This window comes from Arvicola amphibius, chromosome 1, assembly GCF_903992535.2.
Source record: "Arvicola amphibius chromosome 1, mArvAmp1.2, whole genome shotgun sequence".
NCBI classification, from domain to species: Eukaryota; Metazoa; Chordata; class Mammalia; order Rodentia; family Cricetidae; genus Arvicola; species Arvicola amphibius.
Genome location: NC_052047.1, coordinates 142,457,998 through 142,485,320, shown reverse-complemented (window position 1 = coordinate 142,485,320; position 27,323 = coordinate 142,457,998). Strand labels below are relative to the sequence as shown.

Below are 27,323 nucleotides of genomic sequence, written 5' to 3'. Positions count from 1 at the left end.
GACATCTTGAAATTTGCCTACAAATGGATGGAACTAGAAAATACCATGCTGAGTGAGGAAACCCATACCCAGAAAGATGAACATGGGATGTGACACCAGGGTTTCTCCCTACTGCTTGTGCTGGCTTTTAGGGAACCTGTTTTCTTTCAATGGATTCCTTGCTCAGCCTTGATAGAGTATGGAGGGAACTGGATCTTCCCCAAAGCAACGTGCCTTACTGTCTCTGAGAAATGGGTGTGGGGTGGTGTGGGGTCTAGGTAGAGAGAATGGAAGGAGGGAAGAGAGAAGGAACTGGGATTGGTATGTAAAATGGAAAAAGATGGTTTGTTTTCTTTTTAGAAAAGAAAAATAGAATAATTTTTTGAAAAAAGCACTGAGGGTAGGAACTCAAGCAGAGCAGGAATCTGAAGGCAGGAGCTGATGTAGGAGCCATGGAAGAATGCCTTGTACGAGCTTGCTCTTTCTGGTTTGTTCAGCCTGTTTCCTTAGAGAAGCCAGCACCACCTGCTCATGGATGGTGCCATGAAAATAGACTGGGCCTTCCCCATGGATCACCAATTAAGAAAATGCCCTACAGTTGTCTGCAGTTTGATATTATGGAGACATCTTTTAAAATTGAGGTTCCATCATCTCAGATGTCATTAGCTTGTACCAAGTTGACATAAAAACTATTCAGCACATTTAGCAATGTTACATTCCATTGTATAACTGGCTGGGCTGTATGCTAGAGTTCTGTAGCAGGATACGGTAATTATAATTATCTATGGTTTACATCAGATTCCTGTATAAGAAACAAGCATCTGGAAGCTTTGTAAAAGAAGTTAGTTAAATTTCATCTGACAATTTAAAAGGACACCAGGAGAAAGGCCTTCTGAATCATCTGAGCAAGGCCCATATGAACTTTCAGAGACTGAAGCAGCAAGCACAGGGCATACATGGGTCTGTACCAGGCCCTCTGCATATATATTAAAACTTTTAGCCTGAACTATTTTTTTCAAGACAGGGATTCTCTGTATAACAGTCCTGGCTATCCTGGAATTCACTCGGTATATGAGGCTGGTCTTGAACTCAGTGGAATTCACCTGCCTCTGCCTCCAGAGTGCTAGGATTAAAGGTGTGTAACACCACCACACAAATCAGCTTAGTATTTTTATGAAACTCCTGAGTGTGTCCAACATTTGAGTCTCTGATTCTTGTGCCTCTTCTTGGGTCTTTGTGAACCCCTAAGAGCACTGCTCAGTTGATTCTGTAGGTCATGTTCTACTGGTATTCTTTACCCCTATGGTTCCTACAAATCTTCATCTGCCATCTTCCTTTGTGTTCCTGAACTACAAAGGGAAGGACCTGTTGGAAATCTCCAAGTTGGGCTCTCTCTCTGCTTAATGTTTGGCTATGGATCTCAGCATCTGTTCCCATCAACTGCCAATGGAAGCCTCCCTGATGACATCATATCACATCTTGAGTACTGCTAAGACTGTTGAATTTGCTGTTATGCTAAGTGGGTGAGGTTTTGCGAGGTATTGAGAATGTATATATTGACAGAGATCAAGGACTTTGAAGAATTTGTAACTAAAGGTGGCTAATGGTCATTTGGTTTGTGAAGTATGGACATTTTAGCTCCTTTGCATTTTTTGTAAAGGAAGATTCTGAATAGGTTACTTTCTGCACTGTTCTATGACTGCAAGAGATGATTCACCCACCTGCTATGGGATTTCTGTCTCTGCAGAGAAGCCAATCTACTGCTAAGGACTCAGGTGCCTTGTTATCTATACCCAGTGCCACAGAACGTGCTGGAACTGACTTCCTGTTTCCTGATGCTGATCTTCATCTCCACAGTCTCTGCACACTCTGTCCTCATGAGAGGGTTTGAAAACTGCAATGAAAAGTTGCGTACACTCATGACCAGCCTCAACTGTGATGTCCCATATTGACCAACCACACTCCCCATGCAATGCAATGAGAGTGGCCCTTGCTCAATCTCCCTATACAATGATGGACCAATCAGTGTTGGTTTATTGATAGAACTATGTCACATCAAGATGATATAGTTAGGTGAGGTAAAACCATAGACTATGCTTAGAATTGTATGTTAATGTGAAATTCATCTTCTTACATGAACCAAAAGATATGACTCTCAGCCATGCTGTCTTGAGAGCATCCCCATGGTAGAAGTCACAGGAAGGTCAGTGTCCTAGACCTGTGCATATGGCCTCAGGTGCCTATTTTACCTGTGCCTTACTGTTCTAGTGTCTCAGCTTAGGGCCCCCAAAGGGACTCCTGTTTACCTCAGAGTGGGTAATTGCTCTCTGAGGGCCACTCTAGCAATCTCAATCTCTACATCAAGGAGCAGGCCCTACTTTAAGGTCAACAGCAAACAAAAGAAACACAGGACTCTCACCCTGTGGCCACACTGGATGTTCTCCATGACATACAGACATCGTGGACGTAGATGGGCACTCAGGGACAACTTCTCTTTCCATGTGAGCTGATCCTTCCTCTACTCACATCTTTCCTATGGGCATCTACCTTCTCTGCTTCTCTCTCTCTCTCTCTCTTTCTCTCTCTCTCTCTCTCTGTCTCTCTCTCTGTCTCTCTCTGTGTGTATGTGTATGTGTGTGTGTGTTTCTGTGTGTGTGTGTGTGTGTGTTTGATTATTCTCAAAAGATATTTGGTTTTGTTTACCTATTTCAATATTTGAAAATCTGTTACCAGAATCACTTTCCTTCACAGTTTTAGTTTGGAACTAACTAAAAGTATGGCCTCTGTGGGTCTGCTTTGGGAACTATCTGAGCCATTGATCCATGCAGAACAGAAAACTTGCCCTGTGACTTGGCTCTGAGGCAGCCCTAGATCTCTGAGAGAGGCATGGTGGTTTCCTGTGAATCTGGTGAAGAGCTCAGGGCTCAAAGACACACTATATTGAGAAATGATGTCATCGTGTTAATTATGTGCTTTTCTACAACAACAGCACAGATGACAAGCATTTCTACTCACACCTGGCTGCACCCTTAGTGAGAGGATGGACGCTCTACACCCTGTGTCTCCTTGACCATACCCACCTGTGTCATACTGAGTAACTCCCAGGGGCTCAGTCTCAAATCACAATGAACAACTATACGGATGTGGTAGAGTTTGTCCTGCAGGGAGTCTCTGGGGATCCTGGGTTCCAGGCTTCTTTCTTGGCCCTTTTCTCCATTTTCTATACTATGGCTGTTACAGGAAACACCCTCATTTTCATGGCCATCAGCCTGAACTCAAGTCTTCACACCCCCATGTACTTCTTCCTTGCAAACCTGGCTCTGTTGGACATTGCCTGCACATCCACTGTTCTTCCCAAGATGTTTGAGGGTCTGGTGGGGAAGGGCAGCCACATCTCTTATAAGGGATGCTTGACCCAGATTTTCTTCCTATCCTGGTTTCTGGGGGCTGAGCTGCTGCTGCTCACGGCTATGGCCTATGACCGCTATGTGGCCATCTGCCGCCCACTGCACTACAGCATGCTGATGAGTCGGCCTGTCTGTGTCCTGCTGGCGGCCAGTGTGTGGGTCATCAGTGCAATCAACTCATCCGTACACACTGGCCTGTTAGTACGACTCCATTTCTGTGGTTCCAACCAAATCCGCCACTTTTTTTGTGAAATCCCAGCACTGCTACAGCTGTCTTGCAGCCCAACCACCCTCAACAACATCATGGCTGTCATTGCAGATGTTTATTTTGGTGTGGTCAACTTCCTATTTACCATGGTATCCTACAGCTTCATCATTGCCAGCATCCTACGCATCCGCTCTGCAGAGGGTAAGAGGCGTGCTTTCTCCACCTGCTCTGCCCATCTGGTGGTGGTCACCTTGTATTACTCCACTATCATCTATGCCTATGTGCAGCCTGGCTCCGGATCCTCCTTGGAAAATAGCAAGGTGGCTGCCTTATTGTACACAGCAGTAAGCCCTACCCTGAACCCCCTCATTTACTCTCTGAGGAATAAGGATGTCAAAGTGGCCCTCAGGAAGGTGTTTCCCTGTGTCTGTTAAGGAGCTAGAAAGCAGTGGTGTGGCTTGATCCAGCTGTTGATGAACTCATTGGAATCTATGACTAAGAATCTGATGCCATGGGAAGGAACAGAGTGCATTTTATGTGACAGATGAACACACAATGTGACAGATGTACACACGATGTGCCTGGCTTGGAGGAGCCACTGGCCATTTCTTTTGTTAGTTTGGGCATCCAGGTTTGGGACAGGCTGCATGTTTGTTGTCTTGTGTCGCTGATGTAGGGGTTTTTGGTATCATTCAAACCCCAATATTGACTTCAGAATAACTGTGTCCTGTTGGAGGAGAAAGTATGGTGGAGGTGGAGGAGAAAGGAAGAAGGGTAGGGGCAAGGAGAACTTGAGGGAATGGTATGGTTAAGATGGAGGGAGGACAGAGATGGAAGCAAGGAAAGAGATATCTTGATTGAATGAGTCATTATGGGGCTGGCAAGAGACCAGGAACTGTACAGATTCCTAGGAGTCCACAGAATGACTCCTGCTAAGACCCTAAGAAATAGAGGAGTGGGTACCCAAACTGGCCTTGCCCTGTAGTCAGATAGATGAATGTCTTTTTAAAGGAACAAATTATAGGCTAAAACCATCATATTTCAATAGCTATAATTACTTAAATGTCATCATAGACCTTTCATCCAGTGGCTGATGGAAGCAGAGGCAGAAACCTGCAACAGAGCACTGGGCTGAGCTCCCAAAGTCCAGATGAAGAGTGGGAGGAGTGAGAATATGAGCAAAGAGGTCAAGACCATAATGGGGACACGCACTGAAACAGTTTACCTGAGCTAATGGGAGTTCACCAACTTCAGCTGGACAGAGATGATCAGCATAGGTCCCAACTAGTCCCTCTGAATGTGGGTGACAGTTGCATGACTGGGACAGACTTCAGGCCACTGGCAGTGGCGCCAAGATTTGTTCCTATTGCTTGTACTGGCTGTTGGGGACCCTGTTCTCTTATGATGCATCCCTTGCTCAGCCTGTATATAGTGGGGAGGGCCTTGGACCTTCCCCAAAGCAATGTACCTTGTCCTCACTGAGGAGTAGGTGGTGGGTTGTGTGGGAGCACAGATGGAGGAAATGGGAGGATGGGAAGGAGGAAGAACTGGGATTGCTATGTAAAATGAAAAAAGGTAGTTTGTTTTAATATCTAAGAGAAATAAAATGAAAGAAATTATAAAAAGCATTCAATAAATTCAAAGGAAACAAAATAATATACATAATTCAGACTGCGTTTTTTTCAATCCTTATGTGCTTTTTTGATAATATTTTACTATATCTTTAAAGACTTTGGTTTTTTTAAACTATTTCTTTTTATGACTGTCTATACTGTTTTTTCTCTCTCTCCCAATCTTGTGTACATTTTTAAACACACTGTGTCTTTCTTAGAGGTCTATTAATGTCTGAATTTGTCCTAGTGTGTATCTGAAATACTTATCTGACAAGGATCATTTTTTAGAAATGCTAAGTGGTGTGGTTCCTATGGCCTGGATGCTGGCTCCACCCCTCAGCCTATCAGTATAGCAGAGGTATGTTTGCTCTGTGAGAACCATGTTCACCACCCCAGCTCCATGGATATACTGTGACTAAGTCGAAACCATTAAGTGACTTGCCACATGCTGTTCACAAACCCCATTTAAGTGTCTGTAACAGAGCACCCCTAAAGATCCAGAGACATTCCTGCCATTAGCTAGAACTAGGTAGATGTCTCTTAAAGGAACAGTACCTCTGTTAGCTGCCAGAAAGCATAGCCTATCTCAAAACTATGTGACTATCTAGAAACTCCAGTTGACTCACATTTTTGTGTATGTAGAAGCCCTTTTGTAAGCTCTCTGGGGCTTTATGTGGATGTACGTTGCCTAATGTTGGATGCCGTTATGTAATCAGAGACTGATTTTTGTTTCCTGGCCACTGATACCTGAATAAAAACACAAAATTAACCATTTCTATTAATCTGTGTATCTCCACAAGGCTGTGGCTATACTGGTACTGTTCTGGTGTCTTTCTCCTTTGGCAGCTACATGGCATCTCCCTGAATCCATCTGCTTTCTTCTTCTATCTCTGCTTTAAATTGCTGAACCTCACTAAAGATCCAGAGCCATTCCTACAACTATCAGGAACCAAGAAGCTGTCTCTTAAAGGAACAATACCTCTGTTAGCTGCCACAAAACAGAGCCTATCAACAACAACAACAAAAAAATAAAGAATGCGGCTACCAAGAAGCTCCAGTTGACTCACATTTGTGTGTCTAGAAGCCCTCTCTGTAAGCTTTCTCGGGCTTTACGTGGATATCCATTGCTGAATGTTGAATGCCATTATGTAATCAGGGTCTGCTTTTTTGTTTTGTGGCCACACAGACAGGAATAATAACATAAAGATATATTAATTACAATACTGTTTGGCCAACATATTCCTAGCTAGCCCTTATAGCTTAAATTAACCCATTTCTATTCATCTGTGTATCTCCAGTATAGGCTGTGCCTTTCTGATATGGTTCTGGTATCTTTCCTCTGGAAGCAACATGGCAGCTCCCTGACTCGACCTTCTTTCCTCTTCTATCTCATTTTTAAAATACTTTCTTGCTATATTCTACCCTGCCACTGGCCAAAGCAAAATCTTTATTAACCAATGGTAATAAAACATATTCACAACACACAGAAGGGAATCACACATCACAAATCTTAACAGACTTCGAAAAAACCATATGAAGAAACAAAAAATTAATGATAGCCAAAACCATCCTGTAAAATAAAGGACCTTCTGGACGCAGCACCATCCGTGACATCAAACTCTATTATCGAGCTACAGAAATGAATACAACTTGGTATTGGTATAAAAACAGACAGGTGTTGGAAGGGTTTTATGTTTATTTAAAATTAAAAAGTAGTGTAAGCATTTTTATTTTAATTTTTTAAAGTCTATATGCCTTCATATTTTTAATACATACACACCTTTTAGGGCAACAATTACCCATTTTTTTCATTTTTAGTTCCTCCTATTGGGTGTTGTAGAAATACTATCATAGACTAAGATTATTTGATGTCAATAATAGCATTTTGAGAGAATTTTAGGCTTACAGAAGAACTGGAAAAATACTATACCCTTTATCTAGTCTCTCCCCATCCCTTTACGTCAGTCACAGATACCTATAAAGACCCTCTATATGGGACCCAGAGGACCACAACAGGCTAGGACTGGTAGGTATTTCTCACTCTTTTTTCCGTCCCCCCATTCCAAACTCTCCAGTCTCATTCATAGCCCTAGAGCAGCCTGGTTGAAGGGGCTTCACCTCCCATTCCACACCCAAACTTGGGATATTCCACCAAACCTTGGAGTGAACCCAGATCTTCTTTCTGTAGACCATCTCATCTGCCTTCCTCTGCACCTAGCCCATCTCCATTCCTTCCTGTCAAGTTCTAGAACCCACAAATGCTTTCAGCTAGACTCCCAGTAGTCACACCTGGTAGGGATTCTGGGAGGTGAGCCACACTATCCATCTTTCCCTCCATTATGATCTTTCCATTCTCACTCACACTCAGGAACAACGTGCTTACAGGTCCCCTTAGTCTCACTTCAATTCACCGGAGAGTCCAGCTTTTGTTCAGACACAGAGTCATTTACGAATAATTCTTTGGTTTAGATTAGCCTAGTCCCAGAATTCCCTCTTTCTACCACTCTTCGTACTCTGTATGGGCCCCAATCCTAGGTGTGAACAGGATCCCCTTAGCTCTGAACCCCATTCAGCCTTTCCTCCTTGCCCACATCTATCCCACTCTGCCATGCAGTCACAGGCACAAACACTCTCCCCACTGGGCCACCCACAGACACCAGACTTTGGCAAGATCCATAGAGAACAACAGAATCCGAGGAATGGAACACCCACCCAACAAAGGCAAGACCAGATATCAACACCTTTTCATTTTGGTCATCCCATTCCAGATGCCTAGACAACAGCACAGAAACACAAATACCAAAAGTCAAGACAGCATGCTACCACGAAAACCCAGTAAGGCAACTACAGTAGGCCCCAAGATATATAATATAGTTGAAGAACAAATGTACTTGAAAGCAATTATGAATATGGTCAAGGTTCTTAAATAGTGAATAAATTCTTTTTTAAAATTTTCTTTATTTTTATTTTTGACAACCCTCAGATGGCTCCCTTAATTAAGATATATGCTTCCCTGCTCCCATATCCACCCTTCCTATATCCCAAGCATCCCATTCCCCTGAGCTCACCCCATTCTCCCCTTCACGCTTTTCTCTTCCCATCTCCCCTTGGCCCCGTCCCACCCCACCCCCAAGTTCCCAATTTTTGCCCGGTGATCTGCCTACTTCCAATATCCAGGAGGATTACTATATGTTTTTCTTTGGGTTCACCTTCTTATTATCTTCTCAGCGATACCGAATTATAGGCTTGATGTCCTTTAATTATGGCTAGAAACCGATTATGAGTGAGTACATCCCATGTTCATCTTTTTGGGTCTGGGTTACCTCACTCAGAATAGTGTTTTCTATTTCCATCCATTTGCATGCAAAATTCAAGATGTCATTGTTTTTTTAACGCTGAGTAGTATTCTAACATGTAAATATTCCACATTTTTCTTCATCCATTCTTCCACTGAAGGGCATCTAGGTTGTTTCCAGGATCTGGCTATTACAAATAATGCTGCTATGAACATAGTTGAACAAATGTTTTTGTAGTATGATTGGGCATCTCTTGGGTAAATTCCCAAGAGTGGAATTACTGGGTCTTGGGGTAGGTTGATCCCGAATTTCCTGAGAAACTGCCACACTGCTTTCCAAAGTGGTTATTGGAATCTGAAAAACGCAAGTAATAGAATGAATATAATGACAAAAATTTCTGTCATGAAGAAGCCTTTAACAGAGCAAAAACCAACCAAACAAACAACAGAATCACTAAAGAAAAGCCAAACTCATCTGCCTGTGGTGGTCCATGCACTTAATCCCAGCACTCAGGATGCAGAGGCAGGTGGATCTCTGTGCATTCGAGCTCAGTCTGGTCTACAAGAGTTAGTTCCAGGACATACTTCAAAACTACAGTGAAACCCTGTCTCAAACAATCCCCAAAGCCAAAGAAAGGACAGACAGACAGACAGACAGACAGACACACACACACAGATAGAGAGAGAGAGAGAAAGAGAGAGAGAGAGAGAGAGAGAGAGAGAGAGAGAGAGAGAGAGAGAGAGAGAGAGAAGCAAGCAAGAAAGAGAAAGAAAGGAATAAAAAAGAAAACCCAAACTGAGAGATAAACCTGGAAATAAAATTTAGGAAGAAAATCATCAAAACCTCAGAGGTAAGCCTCAACATTAGAATACTAGACTTGGAAGAGAGAATCTCAAAAGTTGAAGATAAGGTACAAGAATGGATATTAAAGACAAAGAAAATGTTAAATCTAAAAAATTTCTGACACAAAAAAATCCAGGAAACATGGGACACTATGAAAAGCCTAAATATAGGAACACTAGGGATAGAAGGAGAAGAACCTCAGGCAAAATCAGAGGAAATATTTTCAACAAAACTGTTGAAGAAAAATTCCCTAACATAAAGAAGGAGGTGCCTTTCAAAGCATAACAAACAACAGAACACCAAATAGGAACATAAAAAATTCTCCATGACACATGATAATCAAACACTAAATGTACAGAACAAAGGAAGAATATTAAAAGCTGTAATGGGGATAGAGCAAGTAACATAAAAAGGCAGGCCCATTAGATAAGACCTGACTTCTGGGAAGAGTGAAGTTTGGCTAGACCCAGAGGTAGAAACAGAGACTTCTCTGGAGAAGGGTCTTGTGGGAGATGGTCAGGATTTTGTCCAGGTGGGCTAGCCTCCCAGCCCAATGCAATGAGACAGGTAGACACGCTAGACAGGAGTGACACACAAGGGCTATCACTATGAAGGATTCCAAGCTTAGGAAATACCAGGAAAGCTGTAAAATAGGATTAGCTCTGGATCATCCATGCATGGAAGCAGAGTTGTGTTTCTACTTTTCGTGAGTGAGTGTTGTCAAGATCTGATGCCTCCCTCTCTGAAGCTATGGAGTCATTTTAGTATATGTAACTGGATTTAGATAGGTGTGTTAAAAAATATTAGCACATTTGTCTTCAGAGATCATAACTAAATGGGGTGCCAGCAGTTCTTTATGGCCAAACTGATGGGTAGGAAAGAATCCAATGTAAAGGGAACAAATTGGTCCCCAGTAACTGAAACCTTGGAATTACATAACCCCATGTTCAACATCCCCTAGACAGCTCCAGGATGTCAACAAGGGGAACTCCTGAATAGACAAGCAGAGGGAAGAGTCAACACTTGGCTATACTGTCCTATGAAGCAAGGAGGGTACAAGGTTGTCTTCAGATCAGTTCTCATTTAGTTTATGTGAGAAGGGAGCCACCAAGGTATTCCAAGTACAGCTCTTCTTAGATGTAGCCCAGACAGACCCACCTGACTTCATGATGAATGTTCATTCTACCACGTCCCAGAAGAATGACGAGCAAGGGTTCCTACACATGTTATGTGTAATGTCAGTCTTTTTAATATACTGGGAGTACTATTGCTAAGGACATGTTGCTGTGTGTGTTCTGCATGAGCACACTGAATACCTTCAGAACTTGCTTGCCTAGTGCTTTTGTGAGCAGCTTCCCCTTAGTCATCTTCTGTGGTATCTCTCTTGTTTGGGGTAGGAGATATTCTGACAACTGCCTCTGAAATAAAAATTTAAAAATCGGCCACACTGTGCCTTCTGATCATCAGGAGTCAAAGCCTCCTGTATTCTGTGCCATACCTGAGATGGAGTGGGCTGGCCAGCTTCAAGGGGCAGAGGACAGGCTAGATGCAGGGCTGTCCACCCAACTCAAGTTATTGACCCTATAGTTCCTGCTGTTTTTCTTTAACTGGTAAATGAAGGAGTACGATCATTACACTACTCCAACAACCAAACATATTTCCACAGATGGAGCAGAGACCCCCACCAGTCTCACCATCAGTTACTAGGTTCATGGTCACACTGGCACACCTCATCACTGGAATAATCGAGTGCCCTATTCTGTGGATAATTACTGCTCCAGGTCATTGAGGGTCAAAAGTATCAGTTTCTCATCAACTGATTAGCCCCAATTTTGAGACTTATGTGCTGCAAACATGGTCACTTGATTTGAACCATGAGATTTCCTTATGCCAGTGCTGCAGGACCCATTGATTGATTTTAAGTTTTATAACACAGTATTATCCCTTTATGGAAAATTGACTAGAAAGATCAGATATATTTGAAGCTCATATCATAACTTATTTTTTATTTATTTTTATTTTCTTAGTGTTTTTTTTAATACATATAAACTTCAGTTTCCCCTCCCTTCACTCTTCTTAATACTCTCTCACCTCACAACAATACCCACTCCAGATCAGTTTATAAAAAAGCAGGCTTCCCAGAGACATCAGTCCAACATGGCTAACAAGATACAATAACACTCGACACCAACCCTCATATCAGAGCTGTTCCAACCAATCCAGTAGGATATAAAGGGTCTCAAGAGCAGGCAGAAGAGTCAGAGACAGCCCCAACCCCTGCTGTTAGGAGTCCCAAAATAACGCCAAGTTAACAACTATAACATGCATGCAGAGGTCCAGTGCAGACTTATGCAGTTCCCATGATTGTCTTTTCAGTCTTTGTGAGTCCCTAAGAGCCCTGCTCAGTTGATTCTGTGGGTCATGTTCTCATGGTGATCTTGACCCCTCCGGTTCCTACAATTATTCCTCTCCCTCTTCCTTGGGGTTCCCTGAGCTATAAAGGGAAGGACCTGATGGAGATCTCCAAGTTAGGCTCACTGTCTAATGTTTGGCTGTGGTTCTCTGCATTTGTTCTCGTCAACTGTCAATGGAGACCTCTCTGATGACATCATATCACATCTTGATATACTCTGGGAATTCCTCAAATCTTGAGTTGTGCATTTGCTGTTATGCAAAGTGGGTGAAGTTTTGTGTGGGATTGAGAGTGGGTATTTCTACAGAGTTAGAGGACTTTGGAGGATTTAGAACTTAAGGTGACAAGTAGTCATTTGGTTTGTGAAATGTAGATCATTTTAGCTCCTTTGGATTTTTTTTATAATGGCTGATTCTGAATAGGTTACTTTCTGCACTGTTCTATGACTGCAAGAGATGTTTTGACCATCTGCCGTGGAACTTCCGGCTCTGCAAGGAAGCCAATCTCCTGCTAAGAACTCAGGTGCCTTGTTATCTATAACCAGAACCACAGAACGTGCTGGAACTGAAGTCCTGTTTACTGCTGCTGATCTTCATCTCCACAGACTTCACACACTCTGTCCTCATGAGAGGATTTGAAAACTGCAATGGAAAGATGCGCACACTCATGACCAACCTCAACTGTGATGTCCCATATTGACCACACTCCCCATGCAATGCAATGAGAGTGGCCCTTGCTCAATATCCCTATACAATAATGGACCAATCAGTGTTGGATTATTGATATAACTATGTCACACCAAGATGATATGGTTAGGAGAGGTTCCACAGTCTGCACTCAGGAATTGTATATTGTTGTGAAATCCATCTTCCTATGCGGATCAAATGGACATAACTCTTAGCCAAGCTATCTTGAGAGCATCCCCAGGGTAAAACTCACCACAGAGGTCAGTGTCCTAGACCTGTGCATATGGCCTCAGGTGCCTACTTTCTCTGTGCCTTAGCATCCTGGTGTCTCAGCTATGGAACTATGGACACCGTAGGGACTCCTGTTTACCTCAAAGTGGGCAATTGCTCTCTGAGGGCCACTCACTAGCAATCTCAGTGTCCATGCCAAGGGGCAGACCCTGCTTTCAGGTCAACAGCAAACAAAAGAGACAGAGGACTCTCACCCTGTGACCACATTGAATGTTCTCCATGACATGCAGACATTTTGGACTTAGATGGGCACTCAGGGACAACTTCTCTTTCCATGTGAGCTGATCTTCTTCTTCTCACACCTTTCCTATGGGCATTTACCTTCCCTGCTTTTCCGTGTATGTGTGTGTGTGTGGTTATTCTCAAAACTGTTACCAGAGTCACTTTTTTTCAGAGTTTCAGTTTGAAACTAAGAGTTTGGCCTCTGAGGGTTTGCTTTGGGACCTATCTGAGCCATTGCTCATTGCTGAAGAGAAAGCTTTCCCTTTGACTTGGTTCTGGGGCAGATCAGAATTTCTGAGACAGGCATGGTATTTTCACGTGAATCTGGTGCAGAGTTCATGGCTCAAAGCCACCTGTGACCCAGAGCTGCAGGCAGACAGGTATTGAGTTGAGATGCAGACAGAGGGGATTTGAGTGCTCAACTGAGAAGCTCTGTGTGCTGTATGAGGCCATGGGGCATCTGCAGGGAATGATGACAGACCAACCTGTTCCGACTTTGCAGGGACTGTTATTGGCCTAGAGATTCTATGGGTTTCTTGGTTCTACAGTGGGAGGAGGTAGAAGGGAGATATCAAAATCTCAGGTCCTGTTCTCCAGCTCACCCTGCAGGAGAAAGGCCTTGATCTGTGCATTTGCAGGGGAGAACATATGCTTCCTTGTTCAGGACATACACTGGTGTGAGTTCTTAGTTTCCATGTAGACAACAGCTCACTCCTGAATCTCCAGGAAAGGTCTGGAACCTCTCACTCCCATGGAGACACTAGAGACCCATGGAGACACTAGAGAAGACAGAACTTTTTTTTAACCACATGCTGATCAGTCCATGTGTTCCTCGGCCTGAGAGGTCCATATGTTTGAAGAGGCCTGGGTGATTAGAGACAGGTGGGTTTATTAGGTATAGGGAAGAAAGACTTGAGACAGGGCAAGGGTGATAGCCTAGAAATTTGAGCCCTGGGTTGAAACTGTGTCCATGCCTTTCATCATGTGTTTCTAGCCTAGACACCTTCTCTGGTAGGGACAAGCCTCCACCAGTCCCAGGGAAGGGGGCAGATGCCTCTCTACCTAACTAGGTATATTGTCCACAAGGAGTTCTTAGGGTGGCCAGGAAGAAATAGACAATTGTGGTGTTCACAAGTGATATGATCAATTTGTTCCCAAGAACCAGAACCATCTGTGCCGACTGCATGTTATGCTGCCACTGCTCCATGCTCCAGTCCCCCAAGCATGCTTCTCCAGAACTGTTTGGCAGCCTGCATCTGAGAAGCCTGGCCTACCCCTTGATGAGGCTGCTCATCTCTTGGTCCAGAAACACTTGTGCTGGAGACCAGATTGGCCCTTGGTATGTTTTAGCAGTCTTGATTATATGTTTATAGAAGTTCTAGATCTCAGGATATCATAGGAAATGATCAATATCAAAGCTAACAGATGTTACAGAGGGATAATGCCCACCACAGGCAGGGTTTTCTTTTATTCTGGGTTTTTTGTGTGCACAGTATAGAGCGCACTAGGTTGAGAGATGATGTCATCATTTTAATTCTGTGTTTTCTACAGCAACAGCACCCATGACAAGCATTCCTAGTCACACCCGGCTGCACCCTATGTGAGATGATGGATGCTCTACACCCTGTGTCTCCTTGACCATGCCCACCTGTGTCACAGTAACTCCCAGGGTCTCAGTCTCAAATCACAATGGACAACTATACAGCTGTGGTAGAGTTTGTCCTGGAGGGATTCTCTGGGAATCCTGCGTTCCATGCTTTTTTCTTGATATTTTTTCCCATTTCCTATCTAATGGCTCTTGCAGGAAACACCCTCATTTTCATGGCCATCAGCCTGAACCCAAGTCTTCACACCCCCATGTACTTCTTCCTTGCAAACCTGGCCCTGTTGGACATTGTCTGCACATCCACTGTTCTTCCCAAGCTGCTGGAGGGTCTGGTGGGGAAGGGCAGCCACATCTCTTATAAGGGATGCTTGACCCAGATTTTCTTCCTAACCTGGGTTCTAGGGGCTGAGCTGCTGCTGCTCACGGCCATGGCCTATGACCGCTATGTGGCCATCTGTCGCCCACTGCACTACAGCATGCTGATGAGTCGGCATGTCTGTGTCCTGCTGGCAGGTGGTGTGTGGGTCATCAGTGCAATCAACTCATCCCTGAATACTTACCTGATGGCACGGCTCCATTTCTGTGGTCCCAACCAAATCCGCCACTTTTTTTGTGAAATCCCAGCACTGCTACTACTGTCTTGCAGCCCGACCACCCTCAACAACATCATGACTGTCATCGCAGATGTTTATTTTGGTGTGATCAACTTCCTGTTTACCATGATATCCTACAGCTTCATCATTGCCAGCATCCTACGCATCCGCTCTGCAGAGGGTAAGAAGCGTGCTTTCTCCACCTGCTCTGCCCACCTGGTGGTGGTCATCTTATACTACTCTACTGTCATCTATACCTATGTGCAGCCTGGCTCCGGATCCTCTGGAAATAGCAAGGTGGCTGCCTTAATATACACAGCAGTCAGCCCAACCCTGAACCCCCTCATTTACTCTCTGAGGAATAAGGATGTCAAAGTGGCCCTCAGGAAGGTGTTCCCCTGTGTCTGTTGAGGAGGCAGAAAGCAGTGGTGTGGCTCGATCCAGCTGTTGATGAACTCATTGGAACCTATGACTAAGAATCTGACCTCATGACAAGGAAGAGAAGAGCAATATTCTTATAATAATTAATGTTACAGATGTACACACAATGTGCTTCTCTTGGAGGAGACACTGGCCATTTCTTTCTGTCTGTGTGAAGGTCCATGTTTGGGACAGGCTGCATGTCTGTAGAATGGTGTCACCGATGTAGGCATTTTAGAATCCTTTGTTGGTGAAAATCATTTAGACCCCAATATTTGACTTGAGAAGAACTGTGTCTGGTGGGAGCAGAAGGTAGCAGGCTGGGGGGAGGAGAACTTGAGGGAATGGTATGGTCCAGATGGAGGGAGGGCAGAGAAGGGAGCAGGGAAAGAGATGTTTTGATTGAGGGAGCCATTATGGGGCTGGTAAGAGACCTGGCATTGGAGAGATTCCCGGAAGGCCAGAGGATGACCCTGGCTAAGACTCTAAGCAATAGAGGAGAGGGTGCCTGAACTGACCTTGCCCTGTAACCAGACTGATGAATACCTTAAATGCTACAATAGAAACTTCATTTAGTGGCTGCCAGAAACAGAGACAGAGACCTACAGTAGAGCAAAGGGCTGAGCTCCCAAAGTCCAGTTGAAGAGTGGGAGGAGTGAGAAGATGAGCAGAGGACAAGACCATGATATGGACGGAGTTCACCAACTCCAGCTGAACAGGATCAGAATCAGCATGGGTCCAAACTAGTCTCCTGAATGTGGGTGACAGTTGTATGCCTGGGGCAGACTGCAGGCCACTGGTGATGACACCAGGATTTGTCCCTTCTGCTTGTCCTGGCTTTTGGGGAACATATTCTCTTTGGATCGATACCTTCCTCAGCCTGGATATAGTGGTGAGGGCCTTGGACCTTCCCCAAAGCAATGTACCTTGTCTTCTCTGAGGAATGGCTGGTGGGTGTTGTGGGAGGATAGGTGGAGGGGATGGAGGTTGGGAGGGAGTGGAACCTGGAATTGCTATGTAAAATGAAAAAAGATGTTTGTTTTAATTTTGAAAAGAAATAAAATGAAAGAAATTACAAAAAGCATTCAGTAAATTCAAAGGAAACAATAATATTCATAATCCACACTTTGCATTTTATCAATCTTTACGTGTCTTTTTGAGAATATTTTACTATATCTTTAAAGACTTTGTTGTATTTTTTAAAACTATTTTTTAGCCCTCTATATTGTTTTTCCTCTCTCTCCCAGCATATTACATTTTTAAAGACACTTTGTCTTGCTTAGAGGTCTATTATGTCTGAATTTGTCCTATTGTGTATCTGAAATACTTATCTGACAAGGAGCATTTTTTAAAATACTAAGCAGTGTGGTGGCTGCGGTTCTGAATGCTGGCTCTGCCCCCTCAGCCTTCAATAGAGCAGAGGTATGTTTGCTTTGTGAGCCCCATGTTCACCACCCAGCTCCATAAGTATAGTGTGACTAAGTCGAGATCATTAAGAGATTTGCAGCATGCTGTCACAAAACCCATAAGTGTTCCTTAACAGAACCTCCCTAAAAATCCAGAGCCAATCCTGCCAGTAGCAGGAACCAGGAAGCTGTCTCTTAAAGGAACAGTAGTTCTGTTAGCTGCCAGGAAAGAGCCTATCTCCAAAAAAAATGTGGCTACCAAGAAACTCCAGTTGACTCATATTTTGTGTGTCTAGAAGCCCTTTGTATAAGCTTTCTGGGGCTTTATGTGGACGTGTATTGCCTAATGTTGAATGTCATTATGTAATCAGAGTCTGATTTTTTTGTTTAGTAGCAACATAGACCCAAATAATAACAAAAAAATATTAATTACAACACTCTTTGGCCAACAAATCAGGCTTATTTCTATCTAGCCCTTATATTTTTAAATTAACCCATTTCTATTTATCTGTGTATTTCCATTAAACGGTGGTTTACTGGTACAATTCTTTTGTCTTTCTCCTCTGGCAGCTACATGGAAGTCCTTGACTCTACCTTCTTTCCTCTTCTATCTCTTCTTTAAAATACTTCCTTGCTATATTCTACCCTGCCATAGGCCAAAGCTAATTCTTTTTTTAAATTTTTTTATTACTTAAAAAAATACCAATCCAAATTTCCATTCCCTCCCTTTCCCTCCACAGACCCTTCTCCTACCCCTCCAACCATAAGGGAGTGCCATGTACCCCGCCCTGTGGAAAGTCCAAGGTCCTCCCTACTATGTCTAGGTTGAGCAAGGTTTACATCCAAAGAGAATAGGATCCCATGAAGCTGGTAAATGTAAGTAGAGATACATCCCGGTGTCACTATCAGTGACCCCTCAGTCTGCCCCAGCTGTCAACCCCCTGAGAGCTGTCAAGCCCCAGAGGGGCTTGGTTGTTACCATGCTCGTTCACTCCCAGTCCAGTTGGAGTTGGTGAGCTACCATTAGCTCAAGCAAACTGTCTCCGTGGATAACCCCCTTATGGTCTTGAATTCCTTGCTCATACTCGGCCTCCCTCCACTCTTCAACTGGATCTTGGGAGCTCAGTCCAGTGCTCCAATGTGGGTCATTGCTTCTGTTCCCATCTGTTGTTGGACGAAGGTTCTATGGTAATATTTAAAATAATCATCAACTTGACTACAGGGTAAGATCAGTTCCGACACCCTCTCCTCTATAGGAAAGAGATGTCTTGATTGAGGAAGCCATTGTGGTGTTAGCAAGAAACCTGGCTCTAGAAAAATGCCCAAGAACCCACAGTGATGAACCCAGCAAAGCTAATTCTTTATTAACCAATGGTAATAAAACATATTCACAGCACACGGAAGGGAATCATACATCGCAATTCTTTTTTTAACCTAGTTTAAATACTTTATTTGATATATAAAAATGGTTATTATATTACAAAGCTATGTGTAATTTGTTTAGTGCTATAGAATTGCAGTTGCTGTGCCCAGTATAAAATTTAAATTTTAATATAGTTGTTTCTTTTTTCTTTTTTTCTTTTTCATATTTAATATTTTAAAAATTTCCATCTCTTCCCCTCCTCTTCCCCTTTCCCTCCCCTCCCTTCCACCCATACCCCAATTCCCTCCCTCTCCAGGACAAAGAGCCAACAGGGTTCCCTACACTATGTTAAGTCCAAGTTCCTCCCAACTCCCTCCAGGTCCAGGAAGGTGATCAACCAAACTGAGAAGGCCCACACAGAGCCTGTCCATGCCGTAGAGTCCAAGCCCATCACCATTGTCCTTGGTTTCTCAGTCAGCCTCCATTGTCAGCCACACTGTCAGCCACATTCAGAGAGTCCGGTTTTGGTTGCATGTTCCATCAGTCCCATTCCAACTAGTCTTGGTGATCTCCCGTTAGTTCTGTTCCACTGTCTCAATGGGTGAACGCACCCCTCACGGTCCTGACTTTCTTTCTCATGTTCTCCCTCTTTCTGCTCCTCATCAGGACCTTCGGAGCTCAGTCTGGTTCTCCAATATGGGGCTCTGTCTCTATCTCCATCCATTGCCAGGTGAAGGTTCTATGGTGATATGCAAAATATTCATGAGTATGGTTATAGGATCTGGCCTTTTCCGACTCCCTCTCCTCAGCTGCCCAGGGAACTAGGTGGGGGCATCTCCATGGATACCTGGGAAACCCTCTAGAGTCAAGTCTCTTGACAACCCTCAGATGGCTCCCTTAATTAAGATATATGCTTCCCTGCTCCCATATCTACCCTTCCTATATCCCAAGCATCCCATTCTCCCAAGCTCTGCCCATCCTCTTCTTCACACTTTTCTCTCCCCATCTCCCCTTTCTCCCATCCCACCCCACCCCCAAGTTCCCAATTTTTGCCCGGCAATCTTGTTTACTTCCAATATCCAGGAGGATAACTATATGTTTTTCTTTGGGTTCACCTTCTTATTATCTTCTCAAGGATCACGAATTATAGGCTCGAAGTCCTTTAGTTATGGCTAGAAAATGATTATGAGTGAGTACATCCCATGTTCATCTTTTTGGGTCTGGGTTGCCTCACTTAGAATAGTGTTTTCTATTTCCACCCATTTGCATGCAAAATTCAAGATGTCATTGTTTTTTACCGCTGAGTAGTATTCTAATATGTATATATTCCATAGTTTCTTCATCCATTCTTCCACTGAAGGGCATCTAGGTTGTTTCTAGGATCTGGCTATTACAAATAATGCTGCTATGAACATAGTTGAACAAATGCTTTGTAGTATGATTGGGCATCTCTTGGATAAATTCCCAAGAGTGGAATTGCTGGGTCCTGGAGTATGTTGATCCCGAATTTCCTGACACTACACTGCTTTCCAAAGTGGTTGCACAAGTTTGCATTCCCACCAGCAATGGATGAGTGTACCCTTTACCCTACAACCTCTCCAGCAAGTCTCTTGACTTCTCTGTTTTTATTCCAATACCAAGCTGTTTTCAATACTGTAGCTCTGTAATAGAGTTTGAAGTCAGGGATGGTAATACCTCCAGATACCTTTATTGTATAAGATTGTTTTGGCTATCCTGGGTTAGTTGTTTTTCTATATAAAGTTGATTATTGTCCTCTCAATATCTGTGAAGAATTTTGATGGGATCTTGATGGGAATTGCATTGAATCTATAGATTGCTTTTGGTAGAATTGCCATTTTTACTATGTTGATCCTCCCAATCTACGAGCAAGGGAGATCCTTCCATTTTCTGGTATCCTCTTCAATTTCTTTCTTCAAAGACATAAGGTTCTTGTCAAATAAATCCTTCACTTCCTTGGTTAGAGTTACCCCAAAATATTTTATGATATTTGTGGCTATTGTGAAAGGTGATACTTCTCTGATTTCCCTCTCTGCTTCCTTATCCTTTGTATATAGGAGGGCAACTGATTTTTTGGAGTTGATCTTGTATCCCACCACGATACTAAAGGAGTTTATCAGCTGTAGGAGTTCTTTGGTGGAGTTTTTCGGGTCGCTTATGTACACTATCATATCATCTGCAAATAACGAAAGTTTAACTTCTTCCTTTCCAAATCGAATCCCCTTGATTCCCTTATGTTGTCTTATTGCTATTGCTAGAACTTCAAGTACTATATTGAAGAGATAAGGAGAGAGTGGACAGCCTTGTCGTGTTCCTGAATTTAGTGGGATGGCCTTGAGTTTCTCTCCATTTAATTTGATGTTAGCTGTCGACTTGCTGTAAATAGCCTTTATTATATTTAGGAATGACCCTTGTATCCCTAATCTTTCCAAGACCTTTATCATAAAGGGGTGTTGAATTTTGTCAAATGCTTTTTCAGCATCTAATGAGATGACCATATGGTTTTTATCCTTCAGTTTATTTATATGATGGATTACATTGATAGATTTTCGTATGTTGAACCAGCCCTGCATCTCTGGGATGAAGCCTACTTGATCGTAGTGGATAATTTTTCTAATGTGTTCTTGGATTCGGTTTGCCAGTATTTTATTGAGAATTTTTGCGTCAATGTTCACGAGTGAGATTGGCCTGTAATTCTCTTTCTTGGTTGAGTCTTTGTGTGGTTTAGGTATCAGGGTAACTGTAGCTTCATAGAAGGAATTTGGCAGTGACTCTTGTGTTTCTAAATTATGAAATACCTTAAGGAGTATAGGTATTAGGTCTTCTTGGAAGTTCTGGTAGAATTCTGCATTGAACCCATCAGGTCCTGGGCTCTTTTTGGTAGGGAGGTTTCTGATAACAGTTTCCAATTCTTCGCGACTAACAGGACTATTTAGAGCATTTACCTGGTCCTGGTTTAACTTTGGTACATGGTACTTATCTAAAAAAGTGTCCATTTCTTTTACATTTTCCAATTTTGTGGCATACAGGCTGTTGTAGTAAGATCTAATGATTCTTTGGATTTCCTCTGTGTCTGTGGTTATGTCCCCTTTTTCATTTCTGATCTTATTAATTTGTGTGTTCTCTCTCTGCCGTTTGATTAGTTTGGCTAGGGGTTTGTCAATCTTGTTGATTTTCTCCAAGAACCAGCTTTTTGTTTCATTGATTCTTTGGATTGTTTTCTGTGTTTCTATTTTGTTGATTTCTGCCCTCAGTTTGATAATTTCCAGTCTTCTACTCCTAGGTGAGTCTGCTTCTTTCTTTTCTAAAGCTTTCAGGTGTGCTGTTAAGTCTCCAATGTGTGCTTTCTCTGTTTTTTTTAAGTGGGCACTTAGTGCTATGGATTTTCCTCTTAGCACTGCTTTCATAGTATCCCATAAGTTTGAGTATGTTGTGTCTTTATTTTCATTAAATTCAAGAAAGACTTTAATTTCTTTCTTTATTTCTTCCTTGACCCAGCTGTGGTTCAGTAGTTGACTGTTCAGTTTCCATGAGTTTGTAGGCTTTCTGGGGGTAGCATTGTTGTTGAATTCTAATTTTAATCCATGGTGATCCGATAAGATGCAGGTGGTTACTAATATGTTTTTGTAACTGTGGAAGTTTGCTTTGTTACCGAGTATGTGGTCAATTTTCGAAAAGGTTCCATGAGCCGCAGAGAAGAAGGTATATTCTTTCCTATTTGGGTGGAATGTTCTATAGATGTCTGTTAAGTCCATTTGGTTCATTACCTCCATTAAGTCTTTCAATTCTCTGTTAGGTTTCTGTCTGATTGACCTGTCCATTGGTGAGAGAGGAGTGTTGAAGTCTCCAACTATTAGTGTGTGTGGTTTGATGGCTGCCTTGAGTTCTAGAAGTGTTTCTTTTACATAAGTGGGAGCTTTTATATTAGGGGCATAGATATTCAGGATTGAGACTTCATTCTGATGGATTTTTCCTGTTATGAGTATAAAGTGTCCCTTTCCATCTCTTCTGATTGATTTTAGTTTGAAGTCAACTTTGTTGGAAATTAGTATGGCCACACCCGCTTGTTTCTTAGGTCCATTTGCTTGATAAACCTTTTCCCAACCCTTTACTCTGAGTAGGTGTCTGTCTTTGTGGTTGAGGTGTGTTTCTTGTAAACAGCAAAATGTTGGATCCTGTTTTCATATCCAGTCTCTTAGCCTGTGCCTTTTTATAGGTGAATTGAGTCCATTGATATTAAGTGATATTAATGACCAGTGGTTGTTAACTTCGGTCATTTTTTGTAGTAGAGTTTGTGTGTTTCCCTTCTTCAAGTTGTGCTGATGAAGGGTCTCTAGATGCCTGAGTTATTGTGGGCGTTGTTGGACTCCTTGGTTTGTGATTTTCCTTCTATTACTTTCTGCAAGGCTGGATTTGTGGCTACGTATTGTTTAAATCTGTTTTTGTCCTGGAATATCTTGTTTTCTCCATCAACGGTGAATGCAAGCTTTGCTGGGTATAGTAGTCTAGGCTTGCATCCATGTTCCCTTAGTGTCTGTAGCACTTCTATCCAAGCTCTTCTGGCTTTCATGGTTTCCATTGAGAAATCAGGTGTAATTCTGATAGGTTTCCCTTTATATGTTACTTGACCTTTTTCCTTTGCAGCTCTTAATATCTGTTCTTTATTCTGTATGTTTTGTGCTTTGATTATTATATGGTGTGGGGATGCTTTCTTTTGATCCAGTCTAGTTGGTGTCCTGTAGGCTTCTTGTACCTTCATAGGAACATCCTTCTTTAGGTTGGGGAAGTTTTCTTCTATAATTTTGTTGAATATGTTTTCTGGGCCTTTGAGTTGTAATTCTTCTCCTTCTTCTACCCCAATTATTCTTAGGTTTGGTCTTTTCATGGTGTCCCAGATTTCCTGAATGTTTTGTGTTAAGAATTTGTTAGATTTGTTTAGCTCTTTAATCTGTGAATTTATTTCCTCTATAGTATCTTCAGAGTCCGAGATTCTTTCTTCCATCTCTTGTATTCGGTTGGAAATACTTGTCTCTGAAGTTTCTGTTCGTTTACTCAGAGTTTCCATTTCCAGTCTTCCCTCAGATTGTGTTTTCTTCAATACTTCCATTTCATTTATCAGGTCTTGTACTGTTTCCCTTACCTGTTTGATTGCTTTTTCTTGTTTTTCTTGTTCTTCTTGGGTATCTTTGAGAGATTTATTTATTTCATCTACCTTTTTGTTTGTCATCTCCATTTCTTTATGGCAGTTTTTTACCTCCTGTTTAAGGTCATCTATTATTTTCATAAAGTACTGTTTAAGGTCAGATTCTTCTATATCTTCTGGGGTAGAGTGTTCAATTCTTGTTGTTTCGGAATGTCTGGATTGTGGTGATGTCATGTTGCCTTTCATGTTGTTGGAGGAGCTCCTGCATTGGCACCTGCCCATCTCTTCCTTCAAAAGGAGCCAGGAGGCGCTTGGTGTCCTAGACCAATCTTTGCTGTGACTGAAACTGGTTGGATCTCCCCAGTGCCAGAGGAGGACCTAATTCTTGCGTCACAATCTGGAGAAGCCTGCATTCCCTTACAGGAATCCTCAGACCTACCTGGAGGCCAGAGTCTGACCCCTTTGGGTTGATGGCCTTAGAACAGGAGCAGGACACCTGAGAACACTAGGGAAGGCTTGGGAGAGGCAGGTATGGGAGAAACAGAGACAAGCCTGCAGAGGGAGCTGGGGGAGGGGGTCTGTGCTCTCTTCCAGGGCAGGTTGCCCCAGGGTCCACATTCACTCACCAGTTCAGATGGAATGTCAGTGCACAGGATCAGGGATTCCAGGCAGCCCAGGGACACCACCCGGACAAAAGGGCCAAGGTGGGGGCAGGGCGGGATGGAATATCACACAGCGAACCTGGCAGCACAATCTGAAGGAGCCTGCACCCCTCCGCAGGAATCCTCAGACCTGCCTGGAGGCCAGAGTCTGACCCTTTTGGGTGGATGGCCTCAGTACAGGAGAGGACACCTGAAAACACTAGAGAAGGCAGTTCAGATGGAATGTCAGGGCACAGGGCCAGAAATTCTTTAGATGGGAGTCCAGTAGCCAGACCTGGTAGAGATGTTGATAGGTGAACCACACTGTCCTCCCTGTTCTCCATTATGAACTTTCCATTCTCACCCACATCCAGGAACAACGTGCTTATAGGTCCCCTTAGTCTCACTTCAATTCACTGGAGACTCCAACTTTTGGTTCAGATACAGGGTCCTCTAATATCTCTGTCTTTCCAGATAATTCTTTGGTTTACATTAGCCTAGTCCCAGAATACCCTCTTTCTCCCACACTTCTAACTCATTATGAACCCAAATCCTAGGTGTGAACAGGATCCCCTTACCTCTGAAGTCACATTAAGCCTTTCCTCCTTGCCCACATCTATCCCACTCTGTCATGCAGTCACAGGCACAAGCATTCCCCACTGGGCCACCCACAGGCACCAGACTTTGGCAAGATCCATAGAGAACAACAGAATCTGAGGAGTGGAACATCCACCCAACAAAGGCAAGACCAGATATCAACACTTTTCACTTCAGTAATCCCATTCCAGATGCCTAGACACCAGCACAGAAACACAAATGCCTAAAGTCAAGAGAGCATGCTACCACAAGAACCCACTAACCCAGCTACCGCAGGCCCCAAGATATGTAATACAGTTGAAGCACAAATGTAATTGAAAATAATTATGAGTATGTTCAAGAACCTTAAAAAGTATGTGGATAAATTTTTATTGGAATCTGAAAACACAATTAGTGAAATGAATATAATGACAATAATTCATGGCATGAAAGAAGAATTTAATAGAGTACACAAACAACAGAATCACTAAAGAAAAGCCAAACTATTTGGGCAGTGCTAGTACATGCCTTTAATCCCAGTACTCAGGAGGCAGAGGCAGGCTGATCTCTATGACTTCGAGATCAGCCTGGTCTGCAAGAGTTAGTTTCAGGGCAAATGCCAAAACTAGAGTGAAATCCTGTGTTGAACAATCAAAAGAAATGTAGAAAGCAAGCAAGCAAGCAAGCAAGCAAGCAAGCAAGCAAGCAAGCAAGCAAGCAAGAAAGAAAGAAAGAAAGAAAGAAAGAAAGAAAGAAAGAAAGAAAGAAAACACAAATTGAGATAAGCTGGAAATGAAAAGTTTAGGAAGTAAACATTAAAACTTCAGAGGTAAGTCTCACCAATAAAATATTAGAAAGGAAGAGAGAACCTCAAAAGTTGAAGATAAGGTACAAGATAAGGTACAAGACAAAGAAAATGTTAAATCTAAAAAATTCCTGACATGAAACTTCTAGGAAATCAGGGACACTGTGAAAAGACTAAATATATGAATACTAGGGATAGAAGAAGAGCGTCTGAAAAAAAAAAACAGACAAAATATTTTCAACAAAGCCATAGAAGAAAATTTCCCTAACCTAAAGAAGGAGGTGCCTTTCAAAGTATAACAAACACATAGAACACCACATAGGCAGAAAAAGAAAAGAAATTCTTAATGACACATGATAATCAAACCCTAAATGTACAGAACCAAAGTAAGACTATTTAAATCTGTAACATGGAAAAAGCAAGAAACATATAAAGGCACGCCCATTAGACCAACACCTGAATTCTTTTCTGTTCTTGTGTTCTTATTTTTGTTTAGTTGAGATAGAGTTACTCTGTGTAACTTTGGCTGTTCTGGAACTCACATGGCAAGCCAGACTGACCTTGAACTCACAGAGTTCTGCCTGCCTCTGCCTTTCAAGTGCTGGGAACATAAGCATGTGCCACTACTGCCTGGCAACACCAGGCTTCTTAATGAAGACTGCAGGCCAGAAGGGCCTGAACAGATGTTCTACAAACTCTAAGAGACCACTTCTGCCCATACAAATTAGTATAAGATGGAGAAATCTCACACTAGTGACTTAACAGCACACCTGAAAGCTCTAGAACAAAAAGAGGCAAACTCAGCCATGAGGAGCAGATGACAGGAAATAATCAAATTAAGGGCTGAAAGCAATAAAATAGAAACAAAGGAAACAATACAAAGAATCAGTGAAACAAAGAGCTGGTTCATTGAGAAAATCAACAAGATAGACAAACCCTTATCCAAACTAATCAATAGGTAGATAGAGAACATCCAAATTAACAAAATCAGAAATGAAAAGCAGGACATAGCAACATACATTGAGAAAACCCAGAGAATCATTAGGTCATACTACAAAAACCTGTTCTCCACAAAATTGGAAAATGTAAAAGAAATGGAAAGTTTTCTGGATAGGCATCGCATACCAAAATTAAATCAAGATCAGATGATCAATTTAAATATACAAATAACCTTCAAGGATATAAAACCTCACCAAAAAGTGGCATCAGCTGGCAAATGTGTTCAAATACCTAAGCTTATGAAGTAATTTGTCATCCAAATCAATACATCAGCTGTCCCTACCTGATCCCCACGGCAGGAATGAACTGCTTCCTCTAGGGTCTGAGATTGTATTTCACACATGAGGGAAGGTTAGTTTTGTTCTGATATAGGCCAGATGTTCTTGCAGGATACTCAGGCCAGAGAAGGCAGGATGCTGAGGCTAGCACAGTTCACAGGTTGGGAAGCCAGGACAGCACTGAAGTACTTAGGAATAGATGATGGTGTGAAGGGGACAAACACTTGCACTGGAGTTTGTGATTTTGTGACATATTTATTCTTGTGATGTCTTTGTTAATGTTTCTCTTAGGTTCCTTAGCAAATACAAACTTTGGATAGTCAGGTACAATCATATCAGAGGCTAAGGTAAGAAGATCTGGTGTTAAATGCAAACCTGAGCTACACAAAAAACTCTGTCTTGAAAAAAAACAAGACAAGCACAAAAACAAGTCCACTACAAGAATCACAGAGAGCATCTGGGGCTGAGTTGAGATTGTCTAGACCCAGAAGTAGAAAGAAAGACTTCTTTGGAGAAG

At 42.6% G+C, this 27,323-nt stretch overlaps 2 protein-coding genes across 2 annotated transcripts; both read left to right on the top strand.

The window, feature by feature from the left end:
- Window positions 1-1,392: 1,392 nt before the first annotated feature.
- Window positions 1,393-4,028, top strand: LOC119800107 (olfactory receptor 13A1-like). The gene is made up of 2 exons (XM_042054377.1): window positions 1,393-1,498; window positions 3,085-4,028. Exons 1-2 carry the CDS (start codon window positions 1,393-1,395, stop codon window positions 4,026-4,028), a joined length of 1,050 nt encoding a protein of 349 aa, XP_041910311.1.
- Window positions 4,029-14,647: 10,619 nt separating this feature from the next.
- LOC119800035 (olfactory receptor 13A1-like) lies at window positions 14,648-15,568 on the top strand. Its single transcript, XM_038310082.1, has one exon. The coding sequence runs from the start codon at window positions 14,648-14,650 to the stop codon at window positions 15,566-15,568; it is 921 nt and encodes a 306-aa protein (XP_038166010.1).
- The last annotated feature ends 11,755 nt before the right edge of the window (window positions 15,569-27,323 follow it).

What these genes read in the sequence shown, in the direction of transcription:
- LOC119800107 (XM_042054377.1), top strand. Translation starts at nt 1,393, where the DNA reads ATGGATCTCAGCATCTGTTCCCATCAACTGCCAATGGAAGCCTCCCTG. An exon ending in TGAATTTGCTGTTATGCTAA is followed by an intron (nt 1,499 to 3,084) that starts GTGGGTGAGGTT and finishes AGTAACTCCCAG; the next exon opens with GGGCTCAGTCTCAAATCACA.
- LOC119800035 (XM_038310082.1), top strand. Translation starts at nt 14,648, where the DNA reads ATGGACAACTATACAGCTGTGGTAGAGTTTGTCCTGGAGGGATTCTCT.